A 17270-nucleotide genomic window follows, 5' to 3' on the forward strand; every position below is an offset into this window, starting at 1 on the left:
GTCATCTGTAATGAGCATGAATCTGTTTTTCTGTCATTCAAACCTTGCAAAAACATCACACATTTTTAAATTGTAACTCAAACTCTAAAAATATAATAAGTAAAAATAAAAAGAACATTTGTGTACAAAGAACTCTATTACAAATTACCTGTATCCATGGAAAACCAGTTAATTTCCCTGATTTTTTTCAACCTGCCAGTGAACTGCTTCATAGAGAGTAGGAAGTAAAAAAACACTACAAAAACATTAAAGAAATAGAAATGCATTTGAGTACTTTGGAATAGGAATAAGGAAAGGGATGAAAACAGTTCAACAAATAAGATGCTGCTGGCAACTGAGTCCTACAGACTTTGGATAAACACAGATACTCTCTAAAATGGGTGAAAACAAGAACTAAAAGAAACCTGTCTAATTCTTTTACTATATAAACTCCATCATGTGATTTCCTGGCTAACCTACTTTTCTTGTTTAAATAGTCCGAGTACCTTGAAACAGAATACCCTGTTAGCCAAAACTGACTTGTAAATAGGCAGGTACTGGGGTATGGCTCTGTTTCACCTTGCCACACTGGAAAGCCGTTGGTACTTTTCATCTGCAAGCAGCAGAATCTGGGACACCTAATTATGAACTGAGTTGCCCTTGCACATCCTGCCACTATTCTTTCCGATTGTCACCCTTGCACAGAAAGTGACACATCACAAAATCATTGTAACAAGAGTGCCTGGAGGTATTCAGGGTTCAAGTGTGGTCTCTGGGATAGTTCAGCCTGCTGGTGGAACCTTCAAGATTGCCAGAGGAGGGGAGGAGACTGAGTCCTCTCTCGATGCGTGCGTTGAGTCTCTTACAGGGCTTACACATCATAGTGGATGTTTATTGGGGTGCTCTGTGGAGCCTCTCTAGGGTGCTCTGTGAAGCCAAGGCAACTGTTAGGAGGTATTAATCATCTGATTTATGGTTTGTCATACCTTCCTGCATGGAATGCCTGATTGTTATCTTGTACCTTGAGCTTCCTCAAAGCTCCAGTCAGCTAAGGGAAAATCTAAACAGAAGTGTTTCTTCATAATGCCAACATTCCAAATAGACCATGTAGTTGCAAACTAACAAAACCCCAAAATCATAGTCTCATTCTTTCTCCTCTTTTTTTTTAATTTTAGGTAACTCGCCCATAGCTTTCCACACACCTCCTGGAGTCTCCATCCTTTTGCAAACCTCTGAAGTGGCACCTTTGGGGACAGTCCCTTCTCAGTACCCAACACTTGCTCCTATAGCCAAGCATATTTTGCAGGTCCCCCAAAGGCTTGTCCCAGATTTAATCTTGCTCTCCAAAACTTGCTGTTATAACATTGTGTAGGTAGTGTTCTTAATTAAGAAGTGCATCGTTTCTCTTCCTCTGAGACGTAACTGTTGCTTTTATTAGGACAAGAGCCATCTTCTTTCCTGATGGACTAATTAACTGCTCCTTGTCCCAGTGAAGGGTAATGCTTCCTCCCCCCACCCCTTTGGGGAGTCACCGGGCACATCTCAGCGTGAAGTGTCATCTTCAGTGAACTTTCATATTTTACATCATGCTGTACAAATAAACACACTTGACGCAGCATCCACATGGAGCTTCAGTGTTCACAGGTTATGGCTTGATCCCGGCTGATGTGACAGCAGTGAACCACAGCGGGGTGACAACGAGCGTGGGGTGACTGACCTCAACATTTTTCTCCTTGGTGGACTGCAGCATTGTTCTGGTAATAACGATGTCCACAAAAATAGGATGTGATACAGTAATATGTGACAAGATTCAGGCTGTCATACTGTATTTATTGGACGTGGCTATTTAAACAGACAATATAATTGCTGCCTTTTGATTATGTTGTCATTGTGGTCAACATTTTGCTATTTCATTTACCATTAATGTGCCTGTTAACCTAAATTATTTTATTCCTCCATCAAAATACTAATTTTCAAAAATTATTTAAAGGTCTATTTGATAAGATATGAGAGAAGATATGCAAAAAATATTTTCAGTTATTTTCAAATATTGAAATACGCTATTTACATTTTAAAATACTTGTAGCAATAGGCACAAATGCTAATATAGTTGAAATTCTTAGTATAAAAAAAGGGTTTGCCCTCCTAATCATAGTCCCTTAAAAGTAATGTAATATTGTTTCAGTTTTGATGCTCCTCAACAAAGAACACTGCTGTGCAGTCAGATGTGATTAATCAGAACTTTCCAGTGACAAGAGATGCTGCTCAATCCTTTAATGCTTCTGTATTAACATGCATGATGACAGCAGTCATAGAGCTTGACAGATATTCTTAAAATTGGGTAGCCAATGCTTTGATTAGGCCTGTGGACAACTCTAACTGCCCCGCGTGATTCAGTTTTGGAAATCACAAGTTAAGCATTTTGTTGGTCTACAGAAGCAGGACAAAAACCACTGGTGGTGGTGGCGGTGTGCCCATTGGTCCTTCATGTAGCACAGTGGGACACAACGATATGCAACCACCATTTCTTGCACAGTCCTTCAGTGCATGACATTACTTTTAAACTGTTGCCACAGTATTAGGGGATTACTTTCAGCTCTTCCACTTGCTGTGTCCCAGTGACCTTGCATATTTAATCATAATTGGAAGTCAAGTGACTTTTACAAGACATGAATGTTAATTAGCTTTCAAATTGCTGGAGAGGGTACTTTGTCTGGAGTTCCTCTGATTGCGATAATTAATTAGTTGTGCGAGGTCAGGCTCCTGTCTTGCACAGTTCATTGAGCAGCGTCTTTTCAAATATTTATAAAGATGTTTTAGTACCTATCACTGAAAGCTACATTAATGTTTTAATTTTAAGCAGAAAAAAGGACAACCTAAGACTTTCAGGCGCAACTTTGCTACTATATATAATAGCAATCTCAAATTAGCCATTTTATTACGTTTTATTTTACTCATGTTCATTAAGAATAGGGAGAAAAGATATCTGATCCTGCAATATAGGAAATAAACGGAAAAAATGAATTAAAGCTACAATTGTAGAATAATCTACATTAAAATACTGTTCGGGACAATGAACTATTAAGACTTCAGGAATTTTGAGGTGATTAGAATAGCTAAATATATGCAGAAAATCATCACACATCTTTCACAAAGGCTTAACATCTTCTGAGAAGTGTCAGATAAGACACATCAGGGCAGTACGATGTATGAACCCAATCACACACACACAGGCAAAACCTGGAGAAGGTTACTGTATTTTCAGACTGCCTATTGAACTACAGAACCTTACAGGGTTGATGTGTGGTTTTGAACCAGGGTGGCTCACCACAGTGAGTTGGAAGGCCACTAAAAGACCATGGGATCTTCAGCCTGGGGAAGCACAGGCTGCACACCAGCCCTGGGCACTCACATGCAATTTTACTTTTGTAAAAAGTACTTTGTGCTTTTACTGCACAGCCACTCTGATTGTGCTGGACAAAGCGTCCTGGTATCGTCCCACCACATACAAGAAGTTCAAATGACTGTCAACGAACTATAATTTGAAGATTGTGGCTCCTGCACTAAGGACAGCAGTGCAGCACTGCATACTTTCATACCTTATGCTGTGTCAATAAATGGGCTCTGATCAGTGGAGGATGCACTGGCTGTCTTAAAACTACCTGGATGCTACACACCTCCTACTATGAAAAGCCGCAAATAGATCAGACTTTTAAAGTAGAGCATTTATGAGCACCGATAAGTGCTCACGTTATATTTTTGGGTGGGGTGGGAGAAAAGAGATTTTAGGATCTACAGACGTGCTTTGAGAAGGGCAACCTTTACCTGATACACAAGGCAGACACCCCTTCCCACCTCACTCTCACCAGCCTATTCTTCCTCAAGGGCATCTCTTCTGACATGTTGTTATAAGGTGTGGCAGACCCCCTCCCAGTATGCGGGAACGTTTCTTGAGCATTGCTTCCTTTTCCTTTCAAAAAGAAAATCAGTTATGGACCTCTATCAGCTCATAATAAGAACATGACTCTCGCTGCAGTACTTGCACTCCTGTAAGTTTGAAGTTCCTGATCTACAAAATACTTGTTTTAACATCATATTTTACCAAGTGTGCAGAATTTCTATTGGGCAACTCCCAAACTGACATGACACAAAGTTCCTCCTTCCAACCTTTTTCAAGGCATCCAGAATAAGGCATTCATCAAATTCCCGTAGGCTATGGGAGCTAGCTCTCACAGGAGATGAGGTCTGCCAACGATATGGCAGCAAGCTCCAGACAAGGATGCCAGCTGTGCGAATAACACCAAAGCTCTTAACAAGATCTGAGCTTCAGAATCAACAGATAAAAATCCTGGGTTTTTTTCTTTCTATTTTAAGTTCACAGTGGCAGTGTATAACTCCAGCAAAGGTCCATTTGCTGTGCTTCACCCTTACTAATATTGGGAACTACTGTCTGAAATCCAGAACTGATGCGAATCATCAGGAATTACAGACAGACACACACACAGACCCCCACCCATCCCCCCACCCCCCCCACCTGGCATAGCTCCTCTTTAAGGGCTTTTGCCTATAGGTACCCGCACGCTGGAAGCACGTCTCTACGCCAGCACTGCGGCACAGTATCCATAAGGCCACGTCTAAGCTTTCACTGTATTTTTTTTAGATTTCATGAAAGGGAAAGGGGTGTAAACCTCCTTCTCTTTTACTCCCAAATAAAGTCACAATTTTCTCCGTACCCCATTTCTTGGCAGTGAAACACAGCAGGATGGGCTGTGGGTTACACATTGCCAACGCACCCCAGAGAACCCCCCGAAAGTTTATCCATACCGGCATCAGTTTCTCAGGGGAAGGTGCTGGCCTCTGACCTAAACAAATGGGAAGAGCAGCCTCCTGGTTGGAGTAAGACATGTTACAAGCGCCAACGGAGCTCCAAGTGGCTGCTCTGTCATGGGAGGAGACACGTTTCACTCGGGCCTGACACACAAGCCCAGACACAGTCAGTTACACAGGGGAAGCATCTCTGGGCTGACAGCGCACCCAGAGCCTCTCAGCCAGAGGTACAGACACTTGGTTACGCTTTCTAAACACCGCAAAAGGCAGTGCATGACAATGTCCACCAGTAGGACATGAGGGCTGGCACCTGACATGCTTCCTGCTACCACTTTCCCATCAGATGTGGCTGCTCTCCCACCCAGCAATGGTGTGCCCTTCAAAGGTTCATTCCTGCCCAATACACGAGGATGCCACCACCCTTAGGCTGGGATACCCTATTAGCCACGTGGGTAATGCCCAGACTTTACAGTCATCGATGGAATTGAAACGGTGTACCTTAACATCACCTACTGCTCTTTGGACAGAGCAAAATGGTTGATGCTCAGGGTCCAACTGAGGTTCTGGGCTGTTACACAGCCCAGGGAGCAGCTCACACATGAGGTCACCAGATTCATGCATCAGCACACCCTGCCATGTCGATGCAGGTGGAATCCCCTTCCCCCAATGCTCAGGTGCAACCCCCTCCCCACCTCTTCAGCTATTCATGTGGCTGAACACCGACCTGTTGAGCACATCATCTCTTCAGCAAGTGCTGTTGTGAATCTACATGTGCTTATCTTACTCTATTTATCACTAATGAATCATCAAACACCTACTTATGTGACACAAAATTGCTGTTTGTGCGTTACCGACATTAAACCCAAGTGAGAATCTGTTTCGCTGCACAGCTTTTCTGGAACTTTTGAGATGCCAGATGCCAGCTCTTGTAACATTCAAAATTGTTTATTTAAGATTCAGAAAAAAAAAAAAAAAATCACTGACCAACTTATATAATCTCTCCCCCCCCCCCCCCCCCCCCCCGATTGAACACTCACTTTAAAAGAGCTTAATGGTAATCCTAAATTAATATATCCGTTGAGTTTCCATGGCAGTTTCAGGCCTTCCTTTCTACTCACCTGTGAAAATGAGGTTTTACTGGAGTAACTACATATCAGTTCTGATACTATACATATTTTGTACATGCACATATCTTGTGTTTTTGTTTTTTTTTTTTTTTTTTTGACAAAAAAGGATCACTATTAGGTTTAGTAGCAGTAGTGGAGGCAGTAGTATCATTATCTTCTTTCCAGGAAAAACTCATTCAGCACCCTCTTGAGGCCAGCAGACAGTTCCCTCTATTCAAGCACTACTTTGAAGACCACTGTCAGAGGTCATGGGAGTCACAACACGTGCTAAGTGATGTGCAGCTGGCATAGAGAAGCAAAAAGATGCTTTATGCTTCTTTCCTCCTTTTTGTCATCTTACAATACAGGCACTAAATTAGAAACCTTTATTTTCATCAGATCTGTATTTCACTCATGTGGAGATGGTAAGCTCAATAAATTAGAGAAGTAGGATGATAAATTATCATTCCCACCATCAGCCATACTTCTGCCCATCTAAGACTTGAAAAAATCCAAATGCCTCAATATATTTGCAGAGATGCTCAGGGCTAGACAGACAAGATTCACTGTTGGTCTGCTTGTTTCACATGAAAAATGTCTTTATTTTTAAGACTGAATACCTTGAGGACCTTTTATTATCACTGACATTTCTTTCCTTTATCTTCTCATCACCCTCCAAAAAGTGGGATACAAGAGAAGAAACACTGTTTCATTCTGATACATTATGCACTTCTATGTGCAACAAATTTTCTGAAATGTGTTTGCACAAAATTTTATTACATACGTGATCACACTGATTCTGGTCACTAAGAGCTTGATAAAAATAAAATAATTGCTGTTACATTAGGACCTTCTTCACAATCTCACTGACAGATAATAAACTTAGGTAGAAGTTTTAAGGGTATTCCACTATATAGCTTTCCCTTTTGCAAACATCAAATCCCATGGTTTTCTTGGAAATGTTAGACCAATTAAAACAAACGCAGAAAAAAAATATTCTCAAATGTGCTTCCTAGCGTGTTTATGAACAGGACTGTATTCATGTTGACAATCTTAGTTGTATGGGATGACTTATCAAAGGCTCAAGAGCATCACCTATCTCAATTTGTTGCTTTGAGCTTTTGTTGTCATGATCTACTGTTTTTGCAAACTGTCACATTGGACAAGAGATCTACCACAAGGCAGAGACTCCACTGCGCTGTTGTTACTTATAAATATACTAGCAAAACCTCTGTGGAAAGAAAAAGATCCATTAGACACAATTAGATGAAGTTTGGCATTTTACATATTATATATATATATATAAATAAATATGTTTTGTGTAGCCCTTCATCACCCTTCTCCATTCACCAAAGAATTTAAAAACCTAATTTGTGAAGGAGCACACCATGCCACCCTTCAAGTTCACATGTATGGGTTTTTTCTGTTGAATGAAAATGTGGGTAATGAAAGCAACAAGAGACATAGAGCTGTATCATGGTCACCCAGGAACCTGGAACCGTTGCTTAGTCTAACAGTAAAAAGTAAACGAACAGTGTATTTCAGGGTTAGATTTATCAGCAGTTTCATTTCCCTGAATAATTTTAATACCTGATATTTATGGAATCCAAAAACTGTTTCACATTGCCAAGAAAAATTATTAGTACTGTGGAAGAAAAATTTTACCCTGATGAATTCAGTGAAATATCATTTCACATGAAATGTCATTAGCATTTTCAGGAAAGCAACCACAAAAATCCTTGCAACTACAACCTGAAGAGACAGATGTTTTCATCAGTGATACAAGCACATTTATCCAAATTTTTTTCTTCTAAGCTTATGTCAGCTTAAAACATACATGAATCTGTGGCATTAATAACAGCAAGAAGGCTGTGGAAATGAAAAAAATAAAAATTTTTGCTGTTCCTTGTAAAAGTTTATATTATTTCCTGCCCCAAATTATTTTACTGAACTTATGAGGATGCACATATAGGTTATTGATGAGGTTCTCAATCTTTCACTCTCCAGCTCCTTATGTGTTTGGCACAGCTACAGAGCCTGGGGATTCTGGGGCTGTTAAAGGATTGTGAGGAACAGTTCCTATGGAAAACCTTGGTAAAGTAAAAAACAAACAAACAAAAAATCTATTGGAGATTATTACACCTATGTGTAATTTAAAGATCCTGAAGGCACGGTGGTGGTGGAGCTCAATATCTCCATCAAAATTCTGCCAATAAACTCAAGACAAAATTCTATCCAATACCGAAATAGCTCCACTGACATCGACTTTTCTATGTACTTCTATGAAAATATACTTTTCATAGAAAATATAAAAATAATATTTCATAGGAAAAAATATGAAAATAAATACATTTAATTTTTTTAAAGAAGCCATTTACACTTAAGCCAGTGTAAAGTAAATAAAAATGTCTCACTGAAAAGAAACATCAGGCATCACAAGAAATAAATTTCATCAGGTCTGTGTAAGAGTTAATGATTTCAAACTCATGTTACTTGTACACCCACTAGTTAGAATTTAGTTCTACCTAATTATTAAAGATACAACATTCTCTGCCAGAAAATAAACAGTAACGTCTCTCAAAAAGACCAACTACTCACGCCTCATAACAACTGTAATTATGCAAAAACTGAGGGCCAAATCCATCTCTGATGATGTCAGTGGAATAAAAGCAGAACCTGTGGAATCATAGCTGTATGGTATGAAACTATTTAATACAGTATTTTTAAAGAAAATGAAATAGTTTTAAAGTTCTATTGACACAATAAACAGCTATACACCTAAGTTACCCAAACATGTGCAGAGCTGCGAAAACATTTAAATAGAAGTTGTATAAAAAGCAAAAATTGTCATTAAGAAAAGGAATTTAGCCACTTGTACAAAGAAACATTCTTTCCCTTCAATTTGCTCTCCTTTAGTTTTCATTTTATCAGTTAAATTTAAAAATTAGTCAACACACTGAATTAAGTATGTAGTTTTTCATTTAAATAAATCAGTCAACAATTCTTTTATAAAGTATTTAACACTTCATTGTAGAAACATAGGCAAAATGACTATTATAACCAAAATGAAAAATACTGTTCAATTTAAAAAAATGTACTTAAACAAGAACCTGAAAAAGTCTATGATATGCGTAACATTGTTCAAGCAAAATTGCACTAGTATTACATAAATCAAGAGTTTTATAAAGGCCCCAATATGGCAAAGTTTAGAAATAGGTAGTATGCATGCACAATAGTACAACAAAAATCTTTTATAAAACAGCAGTTATTTTTGTAATGCTTGTACAAAGGGAATAAAGAGCAACCACAAACATATTTAATCTGTTAGGTTAATATATTATGATAGCTAAAAGTCAGTCATGTCTAGCAGAGGAAGGAAGAGTCCTCCACAGTATATGTGTGAATAAGTCTTTTGTGCCTTTAAAGTTATGTATAAAATATTTCGATTCAGTTCAAACCTGAAAGAAATTGTATTCTTTATTTCCATCAAAATTAAAAAAAGATAAGTTAGATCTTCCCTCTTAGCAACAACAGAAAGCAGACCAGGTCAGAGCAAGTGCTGGAAACTGATACTGATGCTTTTCACTTTCGATAACTGTGTTTTTGTATTTAATCCAGACTATTGAAACTTGGGCTTAGGTAAGGTTTCACTACTAGGCAACCTAGTTACGTTTTACCTCCGCAATATCGTAGTTTATCTTCATTTAAAGAAACTGCTGTGTTTTGTATTCTTTAATATCTCTAAAGAGGTACGACTTCTTTGTGATTGTCAGAATTGAATGCTGTGATCATCCGTGTGTGCTTAAGGTTTGGGGTTTGGGTTTTTTTCCTACTGCTTGGTATGTGTTGGGGACTTACTAATCCATAAGTAATGCATGTGATTAAATGAATAAACATATAATGCATGTGTAGGCAATGCCCTCTTGTGCTCTAGGGTGGCTACTGTCCTACAGGACTGTTGGAGTTCATATGCTTCATCCCACAGCAAGTAAGGTTTCAGCTTCCAAGATATATCGTTACTATGTTCTATAAGGTTTTAATAAATACAAAGCTTGTTTACATGGTATATATGTTTAGTATATCATGTACAGTCACTGAATTTCTGAAACATAATCATTGTGTTCATGCAGACCATTAGATGTTTCATTTCTATAGTCCCATTTACTTCTTGGCAACCTAAAGCTAATTTAAAAGCAAGTTTGTTTGTTTGTGAGAAGTTATCTAGCTTTATCAGGATCTGAAGAGAAATTCTAATGGGCACAAAGAAGAGAGTAGACCATTCAATCATTCTTTCACCATTTAAAATAAACAAAATTACACACTGTACTACAGCTTCCAGACTACATAATGAAAAAGTGCAGATACCATCTTCATCGATTAAGTAGAACCAAAAAAAGTTCATAGAAAATAGATTGCTCATTTTCACACTACAAACTAATATGTTGTTTGCAATTTTAACAAATTTAAAGGTGTGTTATTTCAGCAGCATTGTTGTAAATTGTACCGTAGTGCAGTTTCTTTTTCATAAAAATACCTTACAAATGGTCAGTCAAAAGTCATCAGCAAAAGAAAAACCCAGAAAACAATCAATCAAACAAAAAACAGAGGTAATGCTGATGCCAAAACAATTATAATACTGTTGGTACATAGAAAAGTAATCCTTATATTTTATACATTTATACAGAGTATAAAAGGTAACAGCAGATTATGCCACAGTCTCCCTTATCCCAATATCTATTTTCTTTGGAAGGAGTTCTCTTCTTTCATCAACACTTGCTAAGGAGTTTCGACAGTTTTGTCCATCTATGTATAACTTTGCGTATACTGGATTGGCGTAATTTGTTGGCTGTGGAGAAATTAATCACACATTAGATCAGTCGGATTAAACCAAAATAAATGTTTATGGAAATGGAAATGGTTTTGTTAAAGCAAGAACAAGTACACATAAAATATAACTGGACATATTTAATAGATACCTGGACTTCTGCAAACCTGATAATGAGTTAATTATTTAGTTAACAACTAAATTCATGATGAGACATGCTATTAAAATAACCAATGACATGACATGCAGCATCTGATGATAGTAAAACAATAAAAACAATGACACAAATTAAAACAAAAACCTTGAAAAATGTCTCTGAGGTTGACTTGTCCACCTTATTACACTGGAAGATTTCAGAAGAGATATGAAGGAGTTTATAGAGAAGGTGCACTGTGAGACCATGTGACAAGTTTAACAGTAGAAAACTGCAACCAACAGTTTCCAGATGTATTACCTGTTCTAAGACATCAGCATCCCATCAATAGCTGACCAAGTTTTCGAATTCTGTGGCCCAAATATACAACATGATTTGACCAAAAATTCAATACTTTCGTAATGTAAATTAAACTTTAATAATAAACCAGCATAACTGTTCATATATCATAGTAGATACAGATTGAGAAGTATTTTCTCAACAGTTTTGGTAGTTTGGACTGTAACAAAAAAATCTATTGAAATGAGTGGTGGTTCAGTATAGGACAAGTCCATTTTTAATTTTGCAAAGCACTGCAGTATATAAGAAATCTCCCGAGTCTGACAGCACAGAAGGATACATAACATGGATGAAAACTTACTCTCCTATCAATTGTGCTAAGGGGAAAGCACTATCCAAGGTTTACCGTGTAAATGTCTCCACTAATTCCTTCATACTTGGTGCCTTTTTTGCCTCTTAAAAGACCTTTGCTGCGCCACTAGATGTTCAGCTTTTTACCTACAATAACTGGACAGGGTACTTTGTGGTGCAAATCTTCCTCTTCCTTATACCTAATGAAACAGCCCAGCTTTGCTTACCCAAATACTGACTGGAACACCACTAAACTATAGAGTAGGTAAATAAATTTGGTTGGTGTACATATGAAGTGGCAAAAAGTTAAATTACCCAAACAGCAGTGGGTAGGTTTTCTTGACTTGCAAATATCCTGAGTACACCCTGGGTAACAAGGAAGAAAAGATGCCTAGAACCTTAGTTCCTCCTTTCCCTGTTGACCAAGACCATTTCTGAGCCCAGGATTCAGACACTCCTTATTCAGACACGGCTGCCACTCGTGCAGCTAGTCAGGAGCTGCCTGATCCACCTATTACAGATGACAAAGTGATTGCCTGGTGTCTCAGTCTTCCTGGAATCGAGGCAGAAAAAGGTGAGCCACATTTATTTTAAAAAAGAATCATAACAAAGAAGATACTCTTCCATAGTGATGGAACATAAATATGTAATCAACTGCTGTAGTAATTTATGAGAGCAAACTCAGTTATACCTGTCTGTCCCCATTGCGTTAGAGATCTTAACATTTGTCATGATGGTTATAATCAGTAATTTAGGAAAACAGAGATTTAGTTTTATTTCAATTGACAGGCCTTTTTATTTCATTGGCAATCATTATTACAGATGATACCCACAACAGAACTGAGACACTTGGAATTTATATAGTACCTTATAGATTATTAAAAGTATACAGAACTTTTATATATATATTAGAAGTATACAGCTCTGTGTCATGATACCTCTTTGGAGTGGATACTGATACCATAATGCAGTACAGTGAGGTATAGAAAGTAACTGGAGTGACTTGAATAACAGAAAGAGTTAATGTTAGAGATGGGCATATATTCTAGCTTTCATCATCCATGGTTTTGTGCTCCATCAGAAATATCATACCCTGTACAAATTGTTAAACTTCCAAATACAACATATTACAATCATGCAAGAATGCAAATGGCACAAAAGATGAATATATATACTGAGGCACATGAAAATGAATATCATATTGATGTCCCTTTCTAATATTTTAAATTTCAATGGTTGTAAATATCATGCTAAATTGTAGTCAAAAACCAATGTTTTAGAAGTGGCTAATTTATAATAAAAATTGAAAGCTGAAAAATTAAGAAATGTATTTCAAATATTAAAGGAAATTGTTTATTTTAGTATGTATTACATTCCTCTAAAATAAAAGGACTTGTTTTCTTTTATTTTGGAACTTCTTTCGGTTTGATACACTTTGATAAATGCCTGTATTTACCTATAAATTGCAAATATATCAAGATACATGGCTGTGAATGCTGTGCTAAACTTATGTTACGTTATGTTATCCTATGATCACATTGCTTACTGCTTTTTTATTCCTTGCAAAGACACATTTGTGTTTTTAGATCACATTACAATGATGGGTACAGATGAAATTTTGTATGCAGAGAGGGACCCTTTATCTCAAGTAGAAAATGTATTATTTACTGTCAACCTTCTTTCCATTACAAGAAGAAAACCAAAATTAAAAAACAAACAGAAAATGCCTCTATTAAAAAAAAAAAGACAACATTTCTTTAGAAAGGGGCTGTGGTGGAATGAAATGGATTTGAATTATCATTTCTCACCCCTGTTGATAGTGGTCCTTTCAAGTCAGAGTTTAGGTAGATTGATGGAGCTGTGTGGGGAAGCTTGAATGCAGTGGGCCCTCCCCCTATGTATCTGGCCTGTATAAACAGAAAATTTTAGTTTCTGTGCTAATAGAGCATTTTGCATGTGTACTTATCAACACTGTTAAATAAACAGTGCACTGATTAAAAACATTATTTTAGAGTGATTACAATTAAAAAAAAAAGTCTACTTACAGGTATTCTTCATCATGAAAAATTCTTGCATTCGACAAGAGAATAAAATCCAGCATTTTAAAATCTTTTTTCATTCGGGATTAGAGCCAGCCTCCACCGTAAGCACTGGCTCAGTTACTCTTCCTCCAGCGAGTAACTCCATTTTCAGCTTACCTCTTGCATTCAGCACACTGTCTATGTGATTCAGCGATGACATTCCTAGAGCTATCAGTAATCCGGTTATTGCTTTGTCAGAAATGCCACAGAATGATGGCTGCCCTTTGGTGTATGTCTGATTACGGAGCTCTAGGAAAGATATCGCAGCATTACCCCGTTCATCCCATGTCACATCGCTCGGGGAGTTCAATCACCGAAGAGTGGTGCTGCAGAAGTGACAGCATCTTTTACAAGAAAATGATAATACTTACTAGCTTTGTGTAAACATTTAATCTATCCAGCCAGGACTTTATGCCTTTGGAAGTTTTCATATATGAAATAAGTTAGTCTCATAGGTATGTGTCTACACTTTCACGCTTCAGAGGGTAGGCTGTACCATAATATATTTCCATTCAGGATTTGAGACTAGACTAAAAAAGATAGGTTGCAACTTGGCAATATGGGGCAGATGTGTCTGTAACAAACACCCCCTCTTTTCATAGTTTGGTTGCAATTATATTTTGGTAAAATGCAGGCACTAGGAAAAAATGTCAATCAGCAAGCATCAGACTGCAAGACAGCTGTTAATATATACATGACATTCTAATTAAATCTAACTTGACCTTATATTCATTAACTAAAGCTAAATGTCATTGGTTTATGTTTCTATTAATTACATTTAAAGCCAAAACATTTGTAAGACATAAAATAAGTAGAAGAAGATAAAAATTACCTTTTCTGCATTTACAGTAAAATCTGAGGCTAAAAGACCACCTTCACTGTGATCATGGCCCACCTCATACATGTTGTATGATGGATTGCCAATTTCTACGTTGATTCCTCCATTTATAATGGGTTGTCTTCTGATAGTTTTTGTCCTACAATGCATAAGCACAGACAAAAAAAAAAAAAAAAAAGCAGCAGCTAGAGACTTTTCAGGTAATTTCTTGGATGCTTCATCCTAAAACAGTAAAAATTTTGTTTTATTTCTCTTTAATCATTAAGACCAAAAGGATGAAAAAGTGTTTCCTGCAGAGACAATCAGAAAATCTTTCAATTTTTCAAACAAAGTAGCAATTTGAGTGTATGTGTAGATCTTACATAAGCTGGAAGTAGCTTTTTATTGTTTTTCTCAGTTTAGCTGGAGTGGTATGAATTCATACAAAGTGCTAACTCGTTGTCTATAACCTTGACTTCCTCCTTTTATTTCCAGATTTCCCTCACTTCCGAAGGAAAGCCTTGCAAATTCATTGCAGATTCCCTGCAGTAATGGAGCGAATATGAGTCATGTTCCCTTGCTCATTCATTTCACTTCCATCTGAAATCAGTTGCCCAAAGTCAGTTGCAATCTGAGGACAAGCAAATGGTTTCATTATGACGCATTAAAAATGTATGAACTTCTCGTAGTTCCAGTTTGTATTCCCTGCCAGTGGTTATTGGAAAGTTGAAGTTCAACTTCAATTTTTACAAACTTTAATAAAAGACAGAGTCTTATTTTTAACCTTGAATTAGATATCAGTAAAGATAAGTGATTGAGTTGAATTGTTTTAGTTGCTGAATTCATTTCTTCTAGCTAAGGAGGTGGTTTTAGTCTGAGCAATTGAAATAAGCTCAAGAGGGTAATTTTTCCCAATGCAATACTTTCTCTAGAATTACAAGGGAATAATAGGGAGCTCACAGTTGGGATGGTAACAGTCGAGTTCTCTTGTTTGGTTGAGAATGATGCAGTCAGTGTCTGAAATCCAATGCATTAAAGGATCTGCATTTTTCAGAAATGACATAGACAAAATATTTCCTAAAATAAGCACTTATCTGTAGCGTACAAGTGTTCAACATCTACATCAAGTTTAGCACTTGACAGTCATCTTTGAAGAGGTACCCCCCCCCCAAAATACAATTTCAAATATAATTTTAAGGGGAAAAAAAGTTCTTCATTGAGGTTAGTTTTATTTTTCTACTGAAGATTTATTATTTAACATGTTATTCTCAGTAACTTAAAAAAATTTACAGACCAGCAACTGGTTTTCAGGATCTGTCCATCACAAAATTTGTGGTTTAGGTACAGCAGTATGTAATGACATCCATGCAGCCTGGCAGGGCCAGCATTGCTAACAATATGGTCAGGGAATGTATTTCACTGGCTTTTCGAAAAGGATTTAAACATTAATGCTTACTAGTTAGCACCAGAGTTTGCAGGGGAGATGCTATGTATGATGTTAGATGATAGTAACTTCAAAGATTCTTTTAGTCTGGAGGACTGAAACAGTCTCATAAATGGTCACATTTGCAGAAAGAGAAGATTCATCACAGATTTCAGAAGAACTTTACAAAAGATGACATTTGTCTTGCTTTCAGAGGTGGGGTAACAAAGCCCCAGCAGAAAGGTCGACAGCTGCTCAAGGCCAGGCAGCAGGCCAGCTACAGGCCTGAAGCGAATGGTTCACTGTCTGACCCCCACCCCAGGTCTTCCTTAGTTGGCCACCTTCTTATTATTAGGAATCTTTCCTTCTTAAATCTGTACCACCACTAACATCAGTTTCTCGTTTCTCTGAACAGAAGACAGTTTGCAGCTCTCTCAGGTGCCTGCACACAGTAGAAACGCTTCCCCTGCCACCCAGCATGGACTTCGAAGAAACAGTCACAGTCAAAATGTCCACCTCACTCCCCAAGTTCATTATCAGCCTTAAGGTACCTCCACTCCAGAGAACAAAAGACTCACTGTTCAGTGCTGGACTTTGGCTTCCTATGCAAGGTACTAAAATACAACGATGACAAGTCTTGGGACTCTACAGTAGGTATGCTGAACATTGTTTCCACTGTCACTATAACTTCTATAAAATCAAAATGAACTAATCAAAGTAAGTAAATTGAAGTGAATTGTAAGTAGAAACTAGAAATTCTGCACAGGCTCCATCTGAAAGTACTTCTAGACATGAGCAATATTAATTACATGGTTCCAGTGAAACACATTAATTCTCTTTATTAAGTTCACCAAGTCTCTGGACAGAATTATTGACACACTTGGCAGTATTGAGCAAATGGGGTAAGTAAAGAACTAAATTTTCTGATCTAGTGGATGTGAAATGTGAGTATAAACAACAGACACGATTGCTCCAGCAAGAACCAAAACATAACTCAGCACATCCAGAAACAAATTTTGGGTTGTTTGTTGTGTTCGGGGCTTTTTTTTTTAATATCTGCTCAACATATATAAAGTGGATTATTTTATATCAAAAAGATACACATAATTTAAAGATTCATCTTTTTGCTTCATACATCAATATAAAATTACTTACCTTCGTTTCCTTTTGCAAAGAAACAGTCCAATTACCAGAGTAGTGATCAAAGTCACCAGTAACACAAGCGGAACAATGATTGCAATGCTTCCTAAAACAGGGAAAGGAAAAATCACTGAATACTCACAGCTACGTCTAGTAATTACTTCACAGCTGTAAAACAGAAATTCCCTCAGCAACAAATGCAATTTCATGTGATAACCTTCACTGATCTGACATTTTAATGTTGATCAATACAATAAAATATCTTTACACATAATGGTGTATACACAA

The 17270-nt window shown here is 37.3% G+C and overlaps 1 protein-coding gene across 1 annotated transcript in view; it reads right to left on the bottom strand.

Annotated features, from left to right (window-relative positions):
- Positions 1 to 8916: 8916 nt before the first annotated feature.
- LRP1B (LDL receptor related protein 1B) overlaps positions 8917 to 17270 on the bottom strand; it is a 470805-nt gene continuing 462451 nt past the window's right edge. The window contains exons 86-89 of the mRNA XM_027815297.2: positions 16998 to 17088; positions 14435 to 14579; positions 13330 to 13428; positions 8917 to 10758 (exon numbers count right to left, since the gene is read on the bottom strand). Coding sequence (XP_027671098.2) covers positions 10618 to 10758; positions 13330 to 13428; positions 14435 to 14579; positions 16998 to 17088 — 476 coding nt within the window. The 3' untranslated portion in view covers positions 8917 to 10617. The remainder of the gene's footprint in view (positions 10759 to 13329; positions 13429 to 14434; positions 14580 to 16997; positions 17089 to 17270) is intronic.

Source organism: Falco cherrug, chromosome 8 (assembly GCF_023634085.1).
Source record: "Falco cherrug isolate bFalChe1 chromosome 8, bFalChe1.pri, whole genome shotgun sequence".
Taxonomy (NCBI): domain Eukaryota; kingdom Metazoa; phylum Chordata; class Aves; order Falconiformes; family Falconidae; genus Falco; species Falco cherrug.